General features: G+C 38.2%; 1 protein-coding gene across 3 annotated transcripts in view; it reads right to left on the bottom strand.

Annotated features, from left to right (window-relative positions):
- Positions 1-25669, bottom strand: part of UBE2Q2 (ubiquitin-conjugating enzyme E2Q family member 2) — a 60455-nt gene that overhangs the window by 19673 nt on the left and 15113 nt on the right. For 2 of the 3 annotated variants that reach the window (XM_011932815.1, XM_011932816.1), the window contains exons 3-8: positions 23454-23558; positions 13971-14030; positions 10373-10513; positions 7659-7743; positions 5936-5996; positions 4806-4896 (exon numbers count right to left, since the gene is read on the bottom strand). In XM_011932815.1, coding sequence (XP_011788205.1) covers positions 4806-4896; positions 5936-5996; positions 7659-7743; positions 10373-10513; positions 13971-14030; positions 23454-23558 — 543 coding nt within the window. The remainder of the gene's footprint in view (positions 1-4805; positions 4897-5935; positions 5997-7658; positions 7744-10372; positions 10514-13970; positions 14031-23453; positions 23559-25669) is intronic. The other variant, XM_011932817.1, reaches the window with a different exon arrangement.

Below are 25669 nucleotides of genomic sequence, written 5' to 3'. Positions count from 1 at the left end.
TGAGCTGAGATCCGGCCACTGCACTCCAGTCTGGGCGGCAGAGCGAGACTCCGTCTCAAAAAAAAAAAAAAACAAAAACAAAAAAGAAAATGCAGAAAATAAAAAAGATAGTGAAAAGTTTATCACATACGTCGAGTCCTGGAAGCAAAAAAAGAATAGGACAGAACCAATACCTGAAGATATGGTTGGTGATAATTTTCCAAATCTGATCAAAGACTTCACAAGATTTAACCACCGTAAATACTTCAAGAGAAACAATGGAAGCTAGGATAAGAGAATGATATCTTTGAGGCACTGAAAGAAACTGCCAACCTAGAAACTTACACTCAATGAAAATACTCCTCAAAAATGAAATAAAGGCCAGGGACGGTGGCTCACGCCTATAATCCCAGCACTTTGGGAGGCCGAGGTGGACGGATCATCTGAGTTCGGGAGTTCGAGACCAGCCTGACCAACACGGAGAAACCCCGTCTCTACTAAAAATACAAAATCAGCCAGGCGTGGTGGCGCATGCCTGTAATCCCAGCTACTCAGGAAGGTTAAGGAAGGAGAATCGCTTGAACCCGGGAGGTGGAACTTGCGGTGAGTCGAGATTGCACCACTGCACTCCAGCCTGGGCAACAAGAGCGAAACTTGGTCTCAAAAAAAAAAAAGAAAGAAAGAAAGAAAGAAAGAAAAATAAAGGTTTTTGTTTTTCATCTTCAGAGTCACACTAAAGGAAATACTAAAAGTTATTTTCAGACTGGAGAAAGAGGATCCTCAATGAAAATATGGAGAATAAAGAGCATAAAAAAGAGCAAATGTGCATGCGGATCTAAATGGATATTGACCAATTACATAATTATGTGTAGAGTTTTAGATAAGTATAGAACTAAAATGCATGATGACAGCAGCACGTATATGGCAGGGAGGACATGACCTCAGTGTTCTAAGGTCCTTGTATTGACAAGGAAAAGGAAAAAGTATAAATTTACAAGTTTATATTAGACTTTGACAAGTCAAAGACATATTGTAACTGTAGGGTAGTAAAAAAGAAGAACTACCATGCTGACAGAGGTATGAAACTAGAGTAATAAAAAAATCCAAAAGAAAGATGAAAAGGAGTGTGAAGCAAGAAGGACAAATAGTAATGAATCTATAAGATGGAGATTCAGACCCAAGTATCAGCAATAATGAATGGGTCCAACTAAAAGACAAGGATCATCAGACTTGATAAAAATATATGAAGTGAGGAAGATGATATAAGATGAGGGATAAGAAGAAATCGTTTTCTAACTTGCAATAGAAATGTAAGATTATCCACAAGATACCAACTTAATGACACAAGATAGCAACTTAACGACAGTTATTATAATCTACTTTCAAATAAAATAGCTCACCTTTCACCTATATTTAACAGACATAATGAAAGGTATAGAGGTTGATGTAAAGCTTGGTAAAGTACAACTTCATTTAACCTCCTATTTAGAAATTTAAACGTGAATCCCTAGTGACTACAAAACCTCTTCATTGATTATGTATGATTTAATTCATTGTAAACAGTTCAGAATAACTCTTCCACATCAAAATCTGGGGACTCCATTCCATAAAGTCTATACCCTGGAACTCAGGAATCCGTATTTTACAGAAATAAAAAGTTCTTCAAGGATGAAAAAAAAAGGTTGAGGGTGACTGTTAAAATGAAGTTTCAGTTACCTTAGTATATATTAACTCAGAAACAGACTCTCAGGCTCTATAAGGATATCAGAAAGTTATCTGAGATCTTAACATCTTAGCCATCTAAGTTATTCTTAAGAAAAAGGCACATTCTGTTTTTTAAAGGACTGCATCACCAAATGTCTCTAAATAGTTACAAATCACTTCCTTACACTGAGTTGAAAAATCACCTCTTTGTAATTTGCCTTACTAGTTTTATGCCCTGTGTTCACCAAAAACAAATAAAAACTAATGCTTCCATATACACAGTCCTTCAAATAGTTGAAGACAAGCTAACATTAACCCCCATGTTCTCCTCTCCAAATCCACAATTTTGCCAGCTATCCCAGGACACGGAATACAATCTCTTCCCAATCCCGGCTATTATTCTCTAAATGAACCTAAATTTATCTAAATAGACCATTCTTAAAGTACTACCTCAGAATTCAATTCAGTAATTCAGATGCTGCCTGAAACACCAAAAAGTGACTTCCTTAAAAGCATAGCAAGTTGGATTTACTAAGTTGCTGACCAGGTCGCGTTCCCTCCTGCATCTTTGTGTTATGCTTTATCTCAAGTTCCATTTTTCTTATTATTCAGGTTGTCACCGTGGACATCAGAGGCCATAAATATACACTGTTCTGGCTCTTTCCTGTAAATCTTTCTGAGTCATACCTGCTATCCTCCAAAGTCTGTGAATCCCGATACTAATAACTTGCCAATTCAGTTTAAGGTCCTCTTCATAAGGTCAGTTAGCTCAAGGCAATCACATTCTTCCCAGGCCTCTTAAGAAATACTCCAACCCCAGAAAAGGCCCTTCTTTCTGGTATCAGGAGCCATGGTCCAGAAACACAAATCCAATAGAAATTCAGCCATTTACCTCCCAGATCGTCCCCTCCCTGACGTTCTACCTAGAGCAGGAAAAAATAATGAAAACACTACCTGCAGTCACAAATCCTCCAGTTTCCTGTCCAAGATTTCATATTCCCGTAAAGATAACTCCCAAAGAGGAAGTGACAAGGGAGGGGCACACCAGGGGCTACAGGGACTAATTAAAAAAAAAAAAAAAAAAAAGGGTTCTATTTCTTAAGTTTGGTGTTAGGTATACGGACATATAATTTAAATTTTTAAAAAGAAAGATACCTTCCTTTTTGTGTGTTTTGTTTTTTGTTTTTGGCCTGGGTGCTTCATTCATTCCCCCATATGAATTAGTAAAAATGTAGCCATTAGCAACTTCAGTCAATATATACCAGACTCATACTTTTTAGGAGGACAACCCAGTTGACAACCACAACAGTTTCTACAATAACAAAAGTGAGAGATAATACTGACATTTGGATCACTTCAAGGAAGTTCAATCCTAAGATATATTCCCAAGGAAAAACATACACATAAAAAAGCTATGTAAGAAGCTTTTAGAAAATTATTACTATCCTTTTTGTAAGTACAAAAGCAGCATTGTTTTTTTCATCAAAATATCTCATATATCCACAGATTTTAAACCATAACATCTTATCCAGATCCATATTAAATCACGCCTGTAATCCCAGCACTTTGGGAGGCCAAGGCAGGTGTACCACAAGGTCAGGAGTTCAAGACTAGCCTGGCCAACATGGTGAAACCCCATCTCTACTAAAAATACAAAAATGATCTGGACATGGTGGCACATGCCTATAATCCCAGCTACTCAGGAGGCTGGGGCAGAGAATTGCTTAAACCTGGGAGGCAGAGGTTGCAGTGAGCCAAGATTGTGCCACCACACTCCAGCCTGGGCAACAGAGCAAGACTCAGTCTCAAAAAAATAAAAATAAAAATAGTAACATTTGTTCTAGACACCACTGCTATTCTTTAACCATTATTTTTAGCGTCTTAAAAATACTTTATTAGGCCAGGTGTGATGGTTCATGCCTATAATCCCAGCACTTTGGGAGGCCGAGGCAGGCAGATCACCTGAGGTTAGGAATTCGAGACAAGCCTGGCCGACATGGTGAAATTCCGTCTCTATTAAAAATACAAAAATTAGCTGGGGGTGGCATGTACCTGTACCTGTAATCCCAGATACTCGGGAGGCTGAGGCAGGAGAATCTCTTGAACCCAGGAGCGGAGGTTGCAGTGGGCCAAAACTGTGTCACTGCACTCCAGCCTGGGCAACAGAGCAAGACTCCGTCTCAAAAATAAATAAATAAAATAAAATAAAATAAAATTTAAAAACCCTTATGAAATATAACACATAAATTCAGAAAAGTACATAAAATATAGAGATATACCTTAAGAAGCTATTGTAAATTATGTGCCCTTGTAACCACCAACCTGGTCCAGAAATATATTCCAGCCAGTATCCAAGAAGCCTGCACAGATGTACCTTTCAGTTCACACCTCCCTACCTCCCACCTAGATGGACTCCTTACCCTAAACTGTATGTAATCACCTCTTTGTTCTTGGGCAGTTTTACTGCCCAAGTATGAATCCATGATTAAGTGTTTCTCAGTTTTCTTTTCATTTTTGCCCCCCTAAGAAGCCTTTTTTAGAAGTTTTCTTTCTAATTTTACCCCCCCGCTCCACGGAATTTTAACACCACAGATAAATCGTGTATCTGTTTATGTTCTGTGGCCCTTTGGAGGGCAGCAGACCATTTTAATAGCTAAGATTGTTTTCACTCCAAAGATCAATTTTCACTCCACTGCCGGTGATATTGCCTCCACTAAGAATGCATGCCCTAACCAACATTAGTTTTACCTATTTTTGAACTCTATATAAAGGAAACTGTACAAAATAGGTTTTGGAGTCCAGTCTCTTTTACAACTGTGTTCAAGATCCACCCATCTTGTCCCACATAGCTATAAACCATTTTATAAACACCACATTTCTCCATCTTATTGGAAAGAATACTTGGGTTTTCTGTTTGGGGCTATTATAAACGATGCTTCTCTGAACATTCCTGCGTCTCCTGGTACACCTAATTACTCATCTCTTACAGAGAATATGTCTACAAGATTTCTGAACCATAGGGTATGAGCATCTTCTACTTTACCAAATTTTTTTCCAAAGCACTTGTACAAATATACGACCCCCTATTGGAAGTATATGGGGTCCTGTACCTATTTTCTTACCTTAAAAGAGAAGTTAAGCAAAATATATTCTATGCCTTCTTTTTCTTTTAAGATCTGAAGATCACTGTGCAAAGGACTATCAGGGTCAACCCTAAGAATTACAAAACAAAAAAACGGTTCAAATAAAAAGTTAGAGATTTTTTTTTTTTAACTAAACTCAAAAATGAACTAGTCTGACAGCTAAAATAGAGCACCTAGGGTAAGTTCCAGAAAGAGAAGGTCTAAAGCTGCTCTTCATCACCAGGAAAAATAGAGATCACTATAGCTTCCAGCTCCTTGGGAATAAATGTCCAAAAGAGACCATAATACTCTAAATCTAATCTAATAAGGGGTTCAGAGTTTGCAGTCATTCTAAAGGAAAATAGTCACATGTATATAATTTTCTTATTAAACTTACATTATTAGCCAAAGGGTTCAAGGAGAAAAGTTTGCCATGCACCGAACTATGAAAAGTTAAATCACTAAAAAAATCCGTATTTTTCTACAACTGTCCTATATATACAGATCCAATTTGAATCCCATCTCCCCCCAACATTTTTTTTTTTTTTTAAAAGAGACAGGGTGCCTCATTCTGTTGCCCAGGCTGGAATATAGTGATACAATCGTGGCTCACTGCAGCCTTGACCTCTGGAGCACAAGATCTTCCTGCTTCAGCCTCCTACCACCCCCAGTAGCTGGGACTACAGGTGTACTGCACCATGCCTGGCTAATGTTGTTTTTTTTGTAGAGATGAAGTCTTGCTGTGTTGCCCAGGCTGGTCTCAAACTCCTGGGCTCAAGAGATCCTCTCACTTCAATCTCCCAAAGTGCTGTATATATTTCAAATATAAACTGGTTATCACAGTCTCATGAAGTTATTAAATATACTTTTGTTTCTAAGTTCCCCTGCTCTAACTCCATAAAACACTTTATCCCACAGCTAGTCCTTCCTTTTTGTCCTTCCTCTTTCTCACTTTTTTACTAAGCCTCAGAAACAGCTCATTTAAACAATCTAAGAACTATTTCTATAGAAACAAGGTCTAAGTTCTAAGTAAAAGTCATAGTACAAAGGTATCAAGTTAGAAGGAAAATAACCTCCACTGTGATAATCTACCATTGTGAAGAGTGGGTTAGCATTAAAAAGTCACTTACTTCTGCAGTTTAACATGCCAGTCATATAAACTGTCATTTATGAGTTCCACTGAATAAATCCCTGTTAAGATACAGAGCATGTTAGCTACTCTTCATTTGATCATATAACTATTACTATAGTATAAATGTATAAACTAAATAGTCAACAGAAGCTAGGAATTTTGCTCTTAAAACATGGAACAACTAAGCTATATAGTAAATATTACACCACTGCAGCTGAGTATCTTATGCCCTTAACAGATCATTACAGCCATCAATTGAGAAGATTCTTTAATGAGTTGAAAAACTGCTTACCGTTTAGTCTGACTGAAAAAAAAAGATTATGCAAAATCATAGGTACTTAAGACTTTTCTTCCATGAACATACATTTCTACAAAGACGGAATCCTTCTATGTATGTTGTTTTACAATGTCTCTTCAACTTTCAGGGACACCTTTCCAAGTTAGTATACCTAAATCTATTGACAATCTTTTTAATGACTTTGTAGTAGTTTATTTTATGGATATGCTTTAACAAATTCCACCCAATATCTGTTTTTTTTTTCTATATAAACAATGCTGAAACAAATGATTACTTAACATTTAAAAATAAAACCAGTATTCAAATGTTTATGCTTTATTAGGTTTCTACAGATAAACTTTTAGATTTCTTACACAAAAAACTGTAAGGACATCCACAATTCTAACAATTCAGAAACAAGTTTGGCTTATCCTGCACGCTACAAAGCAAGGGTTTTTCCTTGTTTTTATTTTTTTAAGCAAGTTCTAATTAATTTTGATTTGTTCATACTAAGAATTCTTGAATGGGTCATAATGCTTTTTTTTTTTTTTTTTTTTTTTGATAGTCTCACTCTTGTTACCCAGGCTGGAGTGCAGTGGTACAATCTTGGCTCACTGCAGCCTCCGCCTCCTGGGTTCAAGTGATTCTCCTGCCTCAGCCTACTGAGCAGCTGGGACCGCAGGTGCCCACCACCACGCCCGGCTAATTTTTTATTTTTAGTAGAGATAGGGCTTTGCCATGCTGGCCAGGCTGGTCTCTAACCCCTAACCTCAGGTGATCTGACCACTTTGGCCTCCCGAAGTGCAGGGATTACAGGTGTGAGCCACTGCACCCAACCAATGCTATCTTTTCAAATTAAAGTTAGGCTCATTATTTAATACTATTAGAATCTGTAACAATATGAGAACTTTACCTCTAGTTAGAGAGGTTCCATAACATTCAAGTCATATTGAGTAAGAATACTCAAGTCAAACAATGAAATAAAAACTTTAAAAACCTATATATTTTAAAGATAATAACATAACTATCTCTACAATAAGAGTTGATTATCTTGCCTTCAAAAATGGGGGGGGCAGAATCATAAAAATCAACTTGGCAATCATTCTCTGTATAATGAAATGTATTACTCTTATTTACTTTCCAAGCAATGTTGCTCATGCTTTCGCCAGAAGATAAAAATCATGTAAGAGTTCACTCTTTTCAAGAAGAGGACAAAATTCCAATGGACTTATAAAAACATTTTTTTAAAATCCGAAAAACAAGTAAACTTATCCTAGTTTACTCTTACATCTTTTGGATATTGATTGCATTTGAGTTTCACATTCCTAAAATAAAGCTAGCAAACATTTCCATTTCTGTCCAGTTTTAGGAAATGACATTTATAATCTGACAATAGAAAAGAGCATAAGAACCATAAGGAGAGCAGGGATCCAGAGATCCTTACCTGTTTTATAACTCTGTGATCTGTATATGTCCCTGAGCTCTTTCATAAGTCTATCTGAAGCTTGCACTGACCCAGACACTGCACCCTGAAACACAAAAGCCACTGTTTACCAGGGTCTGCTGAGCTAAGTAAAGATTTAAGATATTTCAACCTGATCTAAAAGATTACAGCAAAAATGAATCACCGTTCAACTTTTTTTTTTTTGGAGATGGAGTCTCGCCCTGTCATCCAGGCTGGAGTGCAGTGGCGCAACTGCAACCTCCGCCTCCCGGTTCAAGCAATTCTCCCACCTCAGCCTCCCAAGTAGCTGAGACTACAGGTGCGCACCACCACGTCCAGCTAATTTTTTTTTTTTTTTTTTTAGTGGAGACGGGATTTCACCATGTTGGCCAGGATGGTCTCAATCTTTTGAACTTGTGATCCGCCCGCCTCGGCCTCCCAAAGTGCTGGGATTACAGGCATGAGCCACTGCGCCCAACCTCAACATTTTAAGAAGTAAAAAAAGTCCAATTAAATGAAGCATTATGAAGTTTCAAGAGGATATAAAACTAGGCACAAGTCTGGTTCATTTCCTATTTCTTATCATGTGAAAAAGTCTAGCCTACATGTCCAGACCACCATGGATTCCACAATAGTATAGAATTCAGTATGAGTCTATTCCAAACCCCAGCAATTACTATAAGACACTCAAGGTGACACATTATTAACTAAAATACAGCTCCATTCATTAAAAAAAGTGACTTCATAAAAAAAAAGAGGTTAAGTCATAAGACTACAAGCAAGAATATTACACAGATGATCTAGTTCGCACATTAAGACACTGAGAAACGTGTGCCTACATGTGACTGGTTTCAGTTTTTCAGTGCAGGGACATCGCTAAAGATGAAAACACATCAATATCTTATCGTAAGACTAAATATAAACGGAACTATTTTTTGGTCACGTGAAATTAAAGATTTTAAACATTGCACTATACTTTGAAGGGGATGAAAAAATCAAGTTTCCTAGCTCATTTCATATCTACAAAATATGAGAAGTTTTTTCCTATCTCTAAAATATGAAGAGTACCTAATTCACATGGTGGCTATGAAGACTAAATGTGAAGATATATGAAGTATAAAGTACTTGGCATAGTATCGGTCATGCAAAGGTGTTCAATAATTTATAGTTGTTTTGACCATAACTCAAACTGGAATTGATCACAAGACACAAAGTACAGTTATCATTAATTCAAAAGACACAAACTTTGTTTTTTAAGTAATCAAGATATTGGGGCCTGACTAAATTTCTTTGCTCTACTAAAAATTATAAATCAGATTAATATATAAATAAGATTGAAGGAGGGAGAGTAATCTACCTGTTTTCAACATTTGGCATCTACTTACCTAACAATTCATTCCCTGTTTTGGGGCACCTGTGCCCAAGACAAAGTAACTGCTACGCAGACTTCATGGAGTGGGTCAACAGCTCTAATACAAGGCAGGAAGTAGTAAGTGTTCAATCATTTGATGTTTCCCTACTCTGAACATTTTATATATATACACATCATTTTCATTTATTTTTGATAGCAATCATTCAAAAGGTATGTACTGTCTAGCCGTATTTTAGAGTTGAGGAAAGTGAAACCATAAAAGGTGTGTTTGTCACCAAACTTAGTGTTCTTTTCACATCCTGCTGCTTCATGTAAAAGAGATATTAAGTTGTGGCCGGGCACGGTGGCTCACACCTGTAATCCCAGTACTTTGGAAGGCCAAAGCAGGTGAATCACTTGAAGTTGGGAGTTCAAGACCAGCCTGGCCAACATGGTGAAACCCTGTCTCTACTAAAAATACAAAAATTAGCCAGGTGTGGCAGTGCACACCTATAATCCCAGCTGCACGGGACGGTGAGACAGAAGAATTGCTTGAACCTGGGAGGTGGAAGTTGCAGTGAGCTGACATTATGCCACCACACTCCAGCCAGGAGACAGAGCATGACTTCATTTAAAAAAAAAAAAAAAGATGTTAAGTCAAAAGAGAAAAATTACTTTTGGTTGGGTCAGAGTAGGACAGACCAAAGTCAGCTTCACCAAGGAGAAAGAACTTGAATTATATTTTGTAGGAAAGAATGAATTTGAACATACAGATCCCATGGGAGGAAGGTAAGCAGAGAAAACAGCATAAACAGGCCGGAAAGGGGCATATACAGGGATCAGCAGGTGGTTCCAGGATGTGAAGAGCAGACGAAGAGGGTAAAAAGTGGCTATCCATAGATAAGAAACATCATCTACAGCAACAAAACATATGACTAAGGCTAGGCACGGTGGCTCTTGCCTGTAATCCCAGTACTTTGGGAGGCTGACATGGGAGGATTGTTTGAACTCAGGTGTTCAAGACCTGCCTGGGCAACACAGAGAGACTTCATCGCCACTAAAAACAAAAAAAAAACTAGCCTGGCACGGTGGCACATGCCTATAGTCCAAGCTACCTGGGAGGCTGAGACAGGAGGATTACTGGAGCCTGCGAGATCAAGGCTACACTGAACTATGTGCCACTTACACTCTAGCCTAGGTGACAGAGCAAGACCCTGTTTTAAAAAACATATGACTGAATCCACCACTAAGGCAGGAATGGAGGAGGAGGGCAGCTGAGGTGGGCATGTTAATGAATTGCCTGGTATTAACTATAATTATTTAACCACAAAAGTCCAGGTTCTACATATCTACACACACTTACATTTAAATGGTCTTGCCTTTGAGTCTTCCTAATTTTCTCTAATATTGCCAAATTTTCTTTTTCAATTCCTTCATCCTCTGACTTTTTCCCACTAATAGGCTCTTCTTCCTTCATCTCATAGTGATCTAAGTCTTCTATATCCTGCAAAAAGAAGAAAAATGTTAGCTTATTCAAGCTATTTTTCTTCAGCAATTTCTTATGCCAAAATAACATTAAACTACTCTTGACTCAAAGAGGGACAAGAAACAAAATACATCTATCCTATGGGGAGAGAGAAAAAGGCCCCACATTCCATTCAAGAGGCTCCCACCTTTTATATCCTATATTTTATTTAAAAGCTAGACTCTGGGTAAAGCAGATTTAAAAGCTTTACAAAATCATAACTATTACCAAATAAGCCATCTTCTAAATCTCCTGTTAAGAGGAACCTTTCAAACAGTTTAGCCGCAGGTGTCAAGAACCCAAAGTGTTCCTAGTTTATTCCAGAAACTCAACTTCTAGAATTGTATTCTAAGAAACTAGTTTAACCTGTAAACACTAATTTAGGCATAAAGACACCTATTTCAACCTTGCAACCACAAAAACAAACACAAAATCTGCATGTGCAAAAATAGCAAAATATTGAGGCCAATGAAATACTAACATAGCGTAATTTCTCCTGTATCGAAAAACTTTAAAATGAAAAACAGAATACAAAAAAGAATTTCAATTATGCTGAAATAAGCACAGAAAAAGGAAGACCAGAAGAACTTACATTAAAATATTACTTTCAGTTAATTTTAGTTATTTCTGGAGACATTTAATGCCTTCCCCTAATTTCCAAGTTTTATGTAATAAGCATCTATTGACGTTTATAACTAGAAAAAAAGTTAGAAAAAGAATTTTATCTCAGGTCCTCAGGAGGCTGAGATAGGAGGATCATGTGGGCCCAGGAGTTTGAGGCTGCAGTGAGCTATGATCATGCCACTGTACTCCAGCCTGGGTGACAGAGCAAGACTATCTCAAAAAAAAAAAAGAAAAAAGAAAAAGAAAAAAAAGAATTTGAATACCCCTAGACCAGTATCTTTATTCACATCATTTTGCTCCCTCCTTTCCCATACTATTTGTTCTTACACATATATATAAATCTATGCAGAATTTAAATCCTAACTTTTTGCAATTCCCTTACTTCTCTACTTCAATTGCCAAAATCTCTAAAGGAGTAGTTTATACTCATCTCGACTTTTTTCTTTCCCAAGCAGGCTAATTCACTGACTTCTAGACCAGGTTAATGACTACCATCTATCCATTCAATAGGCCTCCTTTTTGGTTTTTTTTTTTTTTTGAGATGGAGTCTCACTCTGTTGCCCCGGCTGGAGTGCAGTGACAAGATCTCGGCTCACTGCAGCCTTCGCCTCCCCAGCCTCCTTTTTGGAATGCCATCTCTTCAAGCCCTATTAACGTTCTGTTCTCACTCAAACTCTGCCCATGACTTCATACTTCACGGAGCTCCCTTCTCCCTGTGTGCACCTTTCAGCACCAATCTTCCATCCTTTACGTTTTTCTCACAAGTCTCACAAATGCCTTTAGCCTGTATTTCCTCCTATACCTTCAACCTCAGTCATGTTCCCATCCACAAAACTTCTTTCCCTGAGTATTCATCAGCACATCCCAAACAGAATTCATCATTATCTTTCTAAAATATCCTCAGCACACTATTCCGTGCTTAAGGCCTTCCTATCAAAAATCACACCAAATAGAAACACACCTGTCTCGAATTCAAGACTTTTAACCATCTGCCTTTTCTAGCCAATCTTGTTTTTTCATGAATTCAACACATCAACACTGCTTCTCAAAAGAAAAGTATCCAATGAACCCAAACACACTATGTCCAAGGTTGTTCTGAGCCTCTTCCCATATTATTTTAGGAGCCTAGAATATCTTCTTTCCACCTGTCCTAATCTGACATCTCCAAAGTCCATTCTCCTTCCTTTCTAGTTTTCCCTCAATGTTGCGGCCTCTTGTTTATTAGCTTGTGAGGGAAAAAAGAAAAAGTTCATGAACTTAATGAACTCATTTAGTACAATGGCTGCTTCATGGTATACTGGACCCACAGAAAAGGTTTAACGCTTTCATGCAGTTTATTCCACCTAAGCTAAACTGCATAAAAACATTAAAACAAATTCTCATTCTAACTGGGCAATTTTAAGAGTATTTTACTCCCAGACTCATAAAACAAGCCTATACCCAGGAACAGTGGCACACGTCTATAATCCCAACACTTTGGGAGGCCAAGGTGGTGGATCACTTGAGGTCTGGAGTTCATGAGATGAGCCTGGACATAAGAACGAGACCCAATCTATACAATAAAAAATGTTTAAAAAGCTGGGCATGGGGCACATGCCTGTACTCCCAGCTACTCAGAAGGCTGAGGTGGGAGGACTGCTTGAGTCCAGGAGTTCAAGGTTGCAGTGAGCCGTGATCACACTACTGCACTCCAGCCTGCGCCACAGTGAGACCCTGTCTCAAAAAACCAAAACAAGTCTGTAACACTGCTTCATTAGTTCTGAAGCATTCTAAAAGTATATTTTAGATTAAAAATTTCCAAATTAAGAAAATAAAAGCATACATTGATTATAAGACCCAAAACAGAAAAAAAAAAATTTTTTTTTTTTTTTTTAAATCAAGACCATGGAATCCATATATCTTCTATTTGGTCAACGCAGAAACAAAGATCTTTGTTCTGAAGTTTGATTTTAAATGCAAAGTTTCAGAGCTTGAAAACATCTAAAATTATATCCATGACTGACAACTGGCCTAAGCTCAATGTCTTTGGAATGAGCTCTACTAAATTTGCTATGATTTAAATGTGCTTCCTCCAAAATTCAGGTGTTGGCCAATGTGACGATATTAAGAGGTAGGACTTTTAAAAGGTGATTAAGCCAAGAGGGCTTCTTCCTCCTTAATGGGATTAAGGCCCATACAAATGAGGCTTCACACACTGGACTAGCTTGCTCTCCTGCCCTTCTGCCTTCTACCGTGTGAGAGGATGCAACAAGAAGGTCCTCAGACACCAAATGTTGGGATCTTGATCTTGGACTTCCAGCCTTCAGAACAGTGAGAAAATAAATGTCTGTTCTTTATAAATTACCCAGTCTCCAGTATTCTGTTAAAATAGTGTAAACCAGATTAAGACAAAATTCATTGATGATTTTTCAATGAGAGACAGCCTCACTACTTCTAGTGAGTAGTCCCTAAAATGTTCTCAAATTCTCCTTTTATGCAAACAAAGTTTTATAAACTCAGTAGTTCCTCTTCCTAAAAATAACCAAATACAGATTAAGTACTGATCAGTATTAAATATAAATATAATTTTAGTGCTAAATGTTAAGAGCTTTTGTTTTCCAAGAAATCAAATCCAAAGAATTCAGATAAATTTGCTCAAAGGCATATCATTAGTTAAAGGTACAGCCAGAGTTGGGAAATTATATTCCATTCCAAATACAATGTGCTTTCAATTATTCCACGTTAATAGCAGTCTATAAAAAAGATTTAAGAATTACTCAAATGTTCAAAAATGAAGACATTTATGAACTCTTATTTTATATAAAATACCTACTTCAGCCATCTCTTCTTCTTCTTCCTCTTCTTCTGAAGTCACTTCTTCTGTTGTCCCATTCTGAAACAAAGAATGAATCTGACAGGGCAACACAGAACAAATATGCACAGGTTGAGTACATTAAAGACTGGTGCCATAACTTTAGGGACAAACTCTCAACGATCTGTCACTGCAGTCCCACTACCAGACAGTTAATTGAAATTAAAATGTTTATCTTTAAATCCAGCTTTGACTAACAAATAAGTTATCAGCTTTTAAAAATGAAACAATTTTGAACAATTCAACTTAATGGATGCCTCAGGAATAAAGAAAAGCAATCAAATACAAAGCAAAACAGAAAAAAAGTTAAAACATAATCTAATTTAAAATAAGAAAACATTTTACTTGTATGGCTGTGTGAATAAGATCAATGGCTTATTTAAAATAAAATCTCCCAAACTACCGATTCCTTAAAATAGCTACCTTTTTAACTTTGGAAAGCCTGAATCATTACATAAATTCAATTGTCTTACATTTTGAAAGGTCAGATGTGTTATTGATACTAGACAATTCACAAAACTAAGAATTATGAAATGATGACCACCTCACTAAAAAGCAAATTTTCTTTTTAAAAACATTTTACTACAAAATACTTCTCTACAAGACGCAACTTATCAATTTACACAATTTACAATTTATCAAGTTCAGAAATGAATCTGATGGGGTTTTAGGAAGGGCTTTCATATTCATTTTCGGCAAAGTTCAAAAGATAAGCTTCCCGGCCAGGACACTGTTTATACATGCATCTTTAACCATATTCTGTGTTCAGGTTAGAACACAGAATATGTAAAAGATCAAGAAACTAGGATCCAGAGATCAAGTAAGACCAACAAAGGTCTCAGCAGTATCTAAGCATCTGTTATTAGATACTCTGATGGAATAATTCTCAAGAAAAACAAACCCATGATCACAGAGGGTATTAGAACTCTTCTGGATTAGTCAGCTGGAGAATTTCATGTAGATAAACATACCTATGCAGAATTTGTATTTCCTTTAAATCTGCATCTCTTTAGACATTGTCTTCTAAAAACTAAATGGAAAATGGAAGCAAGCAGCTTCCAAAATGTAATTCTCCCCTTTTTCGTTTCCCTAAATTATTATATTCCAAGTCAAACTATTCTGGGTATCTAAAGACTATATATCTAGCCTAAAAGCCCCAAAGAGTTTGGTTGCATCACAAGAGCATTTTTGAAATGCCAATTTCAAAGCTGACCCAGAGAATCTGTTTCTCAAAAGTTCTCTGAGGTGATTATCACATGCGTCGGGGTCTGTCACCATCAGCCCAGTTACTATCCTTCATTTTAAAATGAGAAAGCTGAGCTCCCACCACCTCAAAAAGGGGAAGTAATTTAATCAAAACAAAAAGTGAGTTAAGCTTGGGAAATCCTAAGATGAATTTCATTTCAAGATGTGGCCTGGTGCTCTTTTCAAAACCCCATTGAAATGACAGAATTTTACAAAAAAAGAGTAAGTCTGCTGCAGCAGCAAAAAACAACAAATACAAGGAGAACACCCTTAGTGAACCAAAACTATAAGGACATGCTGGAAGATACAAAGGAGATGGAATCAGACTGCTGGGCTTGAGAAAGTCACAAATTCAATCCAAATAATGGAGGGACCACTTTTTTCCAGAAGAATCAGACATTCTTTACTGTACTTGTCCCATCTACAGTTGGTAAGGATCACTCTCCTAGATAGGAACCCTATCTTGACAGCCTCTATGAGTCTCAAAACCAGAGAGAAAAGACAGAGTGTTTTGAATACAACTCAATGCAGCAGCAAAATCTTCTAACAGACTCGGCCTCTTCCTTTTAGCTCAAGAGCTAGAAAGCTCACCAGCCACCACCTCCCCATCCTCACGCCACAGGAAGAGCACAGGTCTGCAAACCAGGAGGGGGAGGCCACAGCAGAAAAGAGTGACAATTCTGAAGACACTCAGATCAACAACGGATACTGATCAATGGTGTATCTCATCTATAAATGAAGAGATAACCATGTATCACCAGTGAGCTGAAGAAAATTAGCAATCTGAAAGTGCCAAGTCAAATAAGCACAAATGATCTGAAGCATTACTAATGAAGGAAATAAATAGAATTTAAAAACCTAATTGGGATCTCTAGCAGTAATTGAGAAGATACTGCATCCACAAAATAAACAGATTACTATGCAAGCACAATTCTACAAAGTAAAAATAAGATCCCCCCCACCCCCAAAAAACCACTTGTAGAAGGGCCAGAGTACTACGCACTTGACCCAACAAGGCATTTATGATTAAGAAAACCAAACAGTGACATTTCCTTAGAACAGAGAAAAAAAGGAGATGGGGGAAAAAACAGAAGAGAGGTAAGTAAGAGAACAGTTAAGGGACATCAAAGATATAGAGATCTAACATTCATCCAGAGGATGAAGGGGAATAAAAAGAAAGAAAAGAGACAAGTGCTGCTGAGCTAAATAAAGACTTTAGAATATTAAGCAGCTCTGAATGCCCCAAAGGAATACTGAAGGCCTGATACAGTGGCTCACGCCTGTAACACTTTGGGAGGCCAAGGCAGGAGGATCACTTGAGCCCAGGAATTTGAGACCAGCTTGGACAACATGGTGAAAACCCATCTCCACAAAAAAATTTAAAAAATTAACCGTGCAGGCCAGGCACGGTGGCTTAAGCCTGTAATCCCAGCACTTTGGGAGGCCGAGACGGGTGGATCACGAGGTCAGGAGATCGAGACCATCCTGGCTAACATGGTGAAACCCCGTCTCTACTAAAAAATACAAAAAATTAGCCAGGCGAGGTGGCAGTCGCCTGTAGTCCCAGCCACTCGGGAGGCTGAGGCAGGAGAATGGCGTGAACCTGGGAGGCGGAGCTTGCAGTGAGCTGAGATCCGGCCACAGCACTCCAGCCTGGGCGGCAGAGCGAGACTCCGTCTCAAAAAAAAAAAAAAAATTAACCGTGCATGGTGGCAGAGCGCACCTGTAGTCCCAGCTACTCAGGAGGCTGAGGTGGGAGGACTGCTTGTGCCCAGGAGGTAGAGGCTGCAGCAAGCCATGATCACACCACTGCACTCTAGCCTGGGCAAGAGAGTAAGACCCTGTTTCAAAAAAAAAAAAAGGAATACTGAAAAGTAAAACCCCCACACTTAAATCATACCAACTACCAGAAAGAAAAAATAACATACACAGAAAGAAGTAAGAATGAGATAGGCATCAGACTTTTCATTTGTAACAAATATCAGAAGACAGAAGTGTAAATAACTGGGAATAGACTCAATTATGAACTCGGAATTCTATATCTAGCTCCATCAATACAGGAAGCATATCTGTGTATGTTTACCTCCAGATTCTCCACACCAATGTGGAATACTTTATACAGAGTCAGATATTTGTTGAACAAATATCTCTTCATACACATCCCTGCAAATGCTTTCTAGGTAAAAAAAAAACAAAAAACAAAACAAAACAAAAAAACACGATATTATTCAGAGATATACTTGAGGGGCAGGGAGCAGGAGACATAATACAAGGAGCAGCAATAAGCAAAGACAACATTGACACCAATAATGAAGTCTAAACGATTGCTGATAATGCAGCTGAAAGGTCACAGGCCATATTCTCTGACCATATTGAGGCACTAAAAATAACTGAAAAGTCACCTGAAAATGCTTTTTTTTTGAGACGGAGTCTCACTCTGTCGCCCAGGCTGGAGTGCAGTGGCCGGATCTCAGCTCACTGCAAGCTCCGCCTCCCAGGTTCACGCCATTCTCCTGCCTCAGCCTCCCGAGTGGCTGGGACTACAGGCGCCCACCACCTCACCCGGCTAGTTTTTTTGTATTTTTTAGTAGAGACGGGGTTTCACCGTGTTCGCCAGGATGATCTCGATCTCCTGACCTCGTGATCCGCCCGTCTCGGCCTCCCAAAGTGCTGGGATTACAGGCTTGAGCCACCGCGCCCGGCCGAAAATGCTTTTTAAAAAGTTTTTTTTCCTAGATAACTCTTGAGTAAAAGAAGAAATTGATCCTCATGCAATGCTGGCACAGGGGTACCATGAAATACAGACAAGAATGATCATAGCAGCATTCGCTGTTCCTAACAACACTGGAAACAACACACATGTCTGTATCTAGTCAAGGGGATAAATGGTAGGGTGTATTCAAACAATGGAATAAATACAGCAATGCAAAACAACTATAGCTACACAAAATAGGAACAAATTTCACACACAATGTTGAGCACAACAAAGATGAAATAATACACATAGTATGATTTTCAGAATTTCAACAATAGGCAACACTACACTGTATTATTCAAGGATGCATACGTGAGTGATAACACTAGAGAAACGTAAGGAAAGATAAGCGTACAGAGGAACAGTGATCGGGAAGAAGCCTGCAGAAGGTTTCCATAGTATGAGCAATGTTCCTTCTCTTCCCCTGGGTGCTCGCTAGGTGTTGGTTTCCAAGTATTCACTCTAACTATGTGTTACACTAAGCTTACGTTTTACATATTTTCAATACATGTCATCTCTCACAATAAAAAGGCAATGTGAATGAATGATGGAATAAAATTACTTGGAAAATAGATTTTAAAACTTGTGCAATAAACTCAAACAGCACCCAAAGAAAATGCATACCCTTACATGTTTGTTTAAAAAGCAATTTAAATTACATTAATCCACTAAACCAGAAAAAGCAAAATAAAAAGGGGAATTAAGACATAAGCAAAAAATGAAAAAGAAAACACTAGATTTAAAAAATAAAACTAAAGGAGGATTCTTTCGCAAGACTAATACAATAAAACAGCCAAGCCTCTGAAAAGTAATTAAGATAAAGAAAACTTTTGAAGCGAAAATGGCATACAGCCACATGTGAATATGATGCAACAGCTTAGAAGTATACATAAAGCGATCATTTTTTTTAGAATCTACAGTTACTAAAACTGAAGAAGAGGAAAATCTGGAGAACAATACATAGAAAAAGGAAAAAGACAGTCAAAGACTCATCCTCCAGATTGGAGTTTTATTTAAACTATGGTTTCTCAGCCTCCGCAATACTGATATATCGGGCCAGACAATTCTTTGTGGAGGGCTCTCCCGTGTGTTGCAGGATGTTTAGTGACATCCTCTCTACCCAAGAAATGCCACCAGCACCCCCCCCACCATGACCAGCTGTGAAAACCAAAAATGGCTCCAGATATTTTCAAATGTCCCATGGGAGGCAAAAATCTCCAGTTGAAAATTACTGTGTAAACTAGATCTACATCCTAGATCTTAGAAAAAAAGATGTAAAGCTTTCGAAGTCAGCCCTGCATACCCTCGATACTGAAATAAGAGCCTAAAAGGAAACAAAGTATAACCTTACTTAATATAGAAGTAAAAATCCAAAAATAAAATACCACCATATCCATTCTAATGGCGTTCACTATAGAAATGCAAGGATGATTTAAAATTAGGAATTCACAAGTTAAATTCCTACATAGAATCGTGGGCATAATCATGAAAAACCAGCTAGCTCTCTATGCATTAAGTTCATGTGATATTCAGTGAAAAACACAAGCTGCAGATGTCCTACAGAAGGAAAAGTGAGGGGTCGGGGCAGTGGCTCACGCCTGTAATCCCAGCACTCTGGGAGGCTGCGGGCAGATCACAAGGTCAGGAGTTCGAGACCAGCCTGGCCAACATAGTGAAACCCCCATCTCTACAAAAAAATACAAAAAATTAGCCAGGCATGGTGGCGCACACCTGTAATCCCAGCTACCGGGGAGACTGAGGCAAGAGAATTGCTTGAACCTGGGAGGCGGAGGCTGCAGTGAGGCGAGATCACGCCATTGCACTCCAGCCTGGGCAGCAGGTGAGACTCCAACTCAGAAAAAAAAAAAAAACACTGGCCAGGTGATCATAGATGTTTATAAAATATCAGCTGACTGTGGTGGCATGTGCTTGTAATCCCAGCTACTCAGAAGGCTGAGAGGCAGGAGAACCGCTTGAACCCAGGAGGCGGACATTGCAGTGAGTTGAGATCGTGTCACTACACTCCAGCCTGGGCGACAGAGAGACTCTGTTAAAAAAAAAAAAAAAAAAAACACAGAAGGAAAAGTGAATACTGAACACATATTTCTCCCATCTGCTCTTTGTCCTGAGGCTCCACTAAAATTACGGTGAAGAATAAACACACAATTACAAAAAAGGAATGCAGTTATCAGCAGACAAGAACTCACCTCTAGACAATGACAGTAAATGGAAAATGGTTAATTAATGGAGCAAAGCCCACAAAGGTGGAGGTTAGGGAGATATCGATAACAAGGAGGCAAATTTATCTCACAGCACCATGAAGAGGCTCTATACTCAGACACTAGGTACCCCAGAAAGCGAGACAGATAAGCAACACCGTAAACAGATTAACAAAAGCCTATATACAGAACACATTTTCCAAGCTCTGAAACACTGTTCTACCACATCTCCTTAAGCAGAACCCAAGCAAACATACATCCACCCCAGGCAAGAGAACACAGATTTCATATCCAGAGGAATGGAGTAGTTCCAGCCACCATTTATGATTGCACCAGGAGATAAGATAGAAGGGTAGGGAATAACAATTGGGAATCAGCCTAAATTCTCACTAAAAGCTATCAGTTGACAAGTCTTGGACACGAAGAACTCCCAATCAGTCTTTCAGTCTTTTTTTTTTTTTTTTGAGATAGGGTTCCATTCTGTCACCCAGGCTAGAGTACACTGGCATGATCACAGCCCACTGCTGCCTCAACCTCCTAGGCTCAAGTGATCCTCCTGCCTTAGCCTCTTGAGTAGCTGGGACTATAGGCAGGTGCCATCATACCCACCTAATTTTTTATTTTTGTAAAGATGGGGTCTCAATATGTTGCCCAGGCTGGTCTTAATTCTTGGGCTCAAGTGATCCTCCCATCTCGGCCTCCCAAAGCACCGAGATTATAGGTGTGAGCCACCACACCCAGGCTCCCAATCAGTCTTTCAGTACCTCTCTCAAATATGAACAAAAAAGGGAATTAAAAGACTACAAATGATGAGCAACATAGAATACATACTTGAGGAAAGGTTTAAAAAAAAAAAAAAAGACCAAAATAAACTAAGAAAAAAATTAAAGAAAAAGATGCTAGGGAGAGGGTCAAAGTATCAAAATAGCTCCTTAAAGACACTTATGAATATATTACATCCATAAAACAAAAATAGAATATAAATAAAAAATAATCAGTGAAGAAAAGGTCGCTAGAACTCAGGGCTCGTCCTTGGATGGGCCCATCCCACAATGAATCTGGGTTGGCCCCAAGACTCACTTTAACCTACAGAATTTGGTAGAAATGATATTGGACCTGTTCCAGATCTAAGCCTTAAGAACACCTGGCAGTTCCACTTCTGTGCTTCTGGAAGCCAAAAATAGGAACTGACTATCCTCTTGGAGAAAGAGAAGCCACATGAAGAGGCCTGAGAGGATGACGTGCTACGCAGAGAGGCCAGATGAAGAAACGCCAAGGCAGCAGACCTGTGGGCGAAGAAGCCGTCTCAGATAATCCACTACAGCTGAGCATCCAGATGACCAGTCCCTGTCACCATCTAAACCACACAGTGAAAGGTGCCAAATGAGACCAGCAGAAAATCTGTCCAAGTAGCCCCAGTTAAGTCATACAATAGTGACAGATAGGCAAATTTGTTGTTTTATGCCATTAAGTTTTGGGATAATTGGTTAAGCAACAATAAATAAAACTTAAAGTTATGACTGTCCAAATAAAATTTCCAAAAGTTGAAAGAAAAATATTCTAGATTTTAAAATTAAAGAAAAATAATTCAGAAATAATATGAGATACAAGACTCAAGACAAGAGGTCTTGAGTCCCATTAACAGACACTTCAAAATGAACAAATAAAATGGAAAGGAGAAAGTTAACAACAAAAATATGAGAAGATTCAAGGTTCCAGATTTGAAGGAGCCTATCCATAGGCCTATCCATTTGGTGTACTCAGTACAATGAGTGAAAAAAGACCCACACTAAGTATACTGTTGTGCTGTTTCAGCACACCAAGGAAAAGACAAACTCCTAAAAGCTTCCAGAGAGAAAGCCATGCATGAATGACTGAAACTCAGAATGGCATGAGGCTTCACCACCACGACTGGTTAGAAGACAACAGCACAGACTTTGAAATTCTAAGGTAAAATTATCTTCAACCCAGAAATATATAATCAACCAAACTATCACTCAAGTGTGAGGGAGGGTAGAATATAACAGAAGTGAACACTGATGGGGATGTGCTATGCACCAGGCACTGTTCTAAATGGTTTACTTGTACCAACTCATTTAATCCTCATAGTTCCCCAAAAACATAGGTACTAATACTATTACTGGTTCTCCCATTTTGCCAATTCAAAATTGATGCACAGAGCAATTAGGGAATCAGCCCAAGGGCATACAGCCAGTAAGTAGCAGAACCAAGATTCAAACCTATCTCGGTCTGGCTCCAAAACCCAAACACGGGACAGTATTTTTTCAGAAGCTACCGCTCAGAAAATGTACTGCTCCATGCTTTCTTAGGGTTTTACCTGAGAATATAGTCAGGCAAAATGAGAAAGGGTAAGCCACGAAAGATGGCATGAGATCCAAGAAACAATGGATCTACTGCAGGAAAGCAGATGAGAAAAACCTCAAGATGGCATCTGCACAGCCAACCCAAAGAAAAACCTGCCAAGATGGGCAAGAAGAGCCAAAGGCTTCAGAAGAAAGGGAAACCTCACAGAAAGGGCTACAACATAATTTTTTAAATTAAAAATTACTATTATGAGGAAGATACTGCAAAACTAAAAGCTTCACCAAGAAAGGAAATATCCTATCCTAAATATTCTAGAAAACTTGGCTTTACTCTACAAAGTCCTAATGATAATTAGTGATTACTTACATGACTAAAGATAATATTTGAGAAAAGGGAGATGAGTGGTAAGTGGGTGGTATAAGAGCTAAATTATAATGTATTATAGTAAAAAAATAAATAACTGATGCCTAAATAGGTAAATTCAGAATGAAGTTAGTGGTGGTGGTGAACTAGTGGAAATTTCTGTTGCTTGCAGGAGATAACTTTTGGGTTAGTTCTTAAAAAGCATAGACTTAAGGAGATGACATTTCTAGGTGAAGGAAATTGAATAACCAAAGACAAACAATGAAAGAAGCAAGAGCATTTAGGGAAACCAGCAATATTAACAAAAAGGTGGTGGTAGGGAGAAGGGCAACTGTTTGCCTGTATAGTAAATACCAGCAGCTCCAAAAAATGTAAAGTTTATTTTTAGTACCTAAAACAGAACACACAAAACAATTCAATAGGAACAAAAAAGAAACTAACTTCTAAATAAGTTGAATAATGAAAAATCATCCTAGTTTGACTTTTGCTTGAGACAATTTATTTTAGCTCTTGAACACTAGAGAATTTTTACTTTACCTGACCCGTGGGTAGTGGTTGATCTAGCATCTCAACATCCAGGTGCTTAGGAAGGTTATATAATCTGCAGAGTTCACATATCAACCACTTCAATTGCTGACGAAGCTACAAAACACATTTCAGTAAATAAGCATTATGTTAAAGAGCCCTTAGAAGACATCAATAATGTTATGACTACTGTAATCAATCCAGTAGGAAATGAAAAAGTTTGTTACTGCTCAACTGCAGCTTACAGATTTAAAAAATAGTCTTTAAATATTTTCAGGATCCTCTAGTATAAGAAAGTTACCGTGACTTGGGGTATAATCACTACAACTGATACCTAGCAGAATGACAACAATAAGGGCAGAAGAAGGAAGTTCCAGATATTGTCCAATTTCTCACTGCTAACCTGTTTTCTGAGAAACTTACAACTTCAGACAAGAGAACATTAATGCATTAATGAGGCTACCAAAAAAATAAAAATTAAAAAAAAAAAACAGAAAAAATAACCCAGACACACACAGGTAGTGCTGTTACAGATGGATTATAAAATTATATATTCCAGTCATATTCATTTAAAAGTACAGAAGCAAATGTGATCTAGTAGATAGAGCCTGGCAATCTAGATAGATGACCTTGGATATCGTATCTAATTCCCTGCCCATCTGTAAAACAAAGAAGTGAAAACTTTCCCAGAATGGTAAAGATTAATGAAACCTGTAAAACACTTGATACTTAGTAGGTTCTTAAGTGTCTGTCTAAAAAATAACAATAATTCACTAGGAAAACTGCAAAGAATAACTGTAAATTTCCATGTTTAAGTCCAGATTGTTTTGTAAGCATATTTGCTTTAAACAAATAAGCAAGGTAAATCATGCGCACAAGTATGGTTTTAATTGTTTAGAATGTTTTTCAATGTATAAGGTGACTCAAATGGGATCTAATAAGGCAACTCACTTCACTTAGTTGGGAACAGTTTCCTAGGTGGCTCTGACCAAGAAAAGAGATGAAGAGAAAGAAGCAGGTTTACAAAGGACAAAGAAAGATGACACAGGATTAGAATGGGTTAACGAAGCAAAGAATAAGCCTTCCCAAAGTGGACAATGGAGCAAATGGAAATGAAGAAGGTTGAATGGTAAATTAGGATCCAACAAAAATCTTCATGCTGAAAAGGAAACCAAGCTCCAGTGTGGATTTGATATCCACCCAATATGCTCTATTGTGTGCTAAGTGTATAATGAAGATGACGCAAGGCGATCTGGACACAGACCTAGACACTCTGACCTCTGGCACGTAAGGGGCTCCAGGAGTGCTGGAGAGAGAGGTAGCAGGGTAGTGGAGTCATACCAAGCAGCAGGAAAGACAGGGTAGTACATTTTCCAGGAATTTCAATTTTCCTCCCTTCCCCCACACACCAAAAAAGCATCTGAGGGATGGCAGGAAGAAACTGAGATCACAGAGAAAATTGTAAGAGACATTCAGAAGGTCAGGTCTTAGAAAATCACTAGTTTAGGGGGGGAGGTCAGAGAACAGTAGTATATAAAAGAACACTAAGACAGTTCCCAGGTTTAGGCATGGGTGACTAATTGGATTATTTCATTTTTTCCCCACTCACAATCACAAGGAGAATTATCGAGGAAAAACACGGGGCTGATAGAGTGCTAAGAAGTGGGTAAATGCAAATTTAAATGTCATCATTTTGAACACCCATGGCACTCCAAGTGAGATTCCCTAACATATATGATATACAGACAGATATATGGGTTTGAAGCTGGAGATGAATACAGATTTAGGAATCCCTAGAACAGAGGTCATGACTAAAGTAATTGGAGTAAAAGATCACTCAGAAAAAGCACAGAATGAGAAGAGAAGAAAAAAGTAGGCCAAGGAAGAAGAGATCGGAGGAGACCAAGGCAGGGTGATAAGATTAAAACAAGACAGTTAACCCGATGAAAGTTCCATTAGATTATCACAATTGTCACAGAGCCTGACACAGAAGCCAGTATTTTTTTAATTGTGTTCTACTATTAACAGTTTCCAGTACCCACCAGGAAAGAAAAAAGTATAAACAAGCATATAGATTGTTTTACATTGTATACTAAAGGGGCCAATTATACACAATATTTTATGCCTTGCTTTTTCACTTAATGTAGTTTAGAACTTTGCATATGCTCTTATGGAAAGACTGGCTGCTTTTCTTTCTTTCTTTTTTTTTTTTTTTTTGGCCTACAACA

This window comes from Colobus angolensis, unplaced genomic scaffold (assembly GCF_000951035.1).
Source record: "Colobus angolensis palliatus isolate OR3802 unplaced genomic scaffold, Cang.pa_1.0 Scaffold99, whole genome shotgun sequence".
NCBI classification, from domain to species: domain Eukaryota; kingdom Metazoa; phylum Chordata; class Mammalia; order Primates; family Cercopithecidae; genus Colobus; species Colobus angolensis.
Note: the sequence above shows the minus strand (reverse complement) of the source record. Positions and strands in the feature narration are given on the sequence as shown.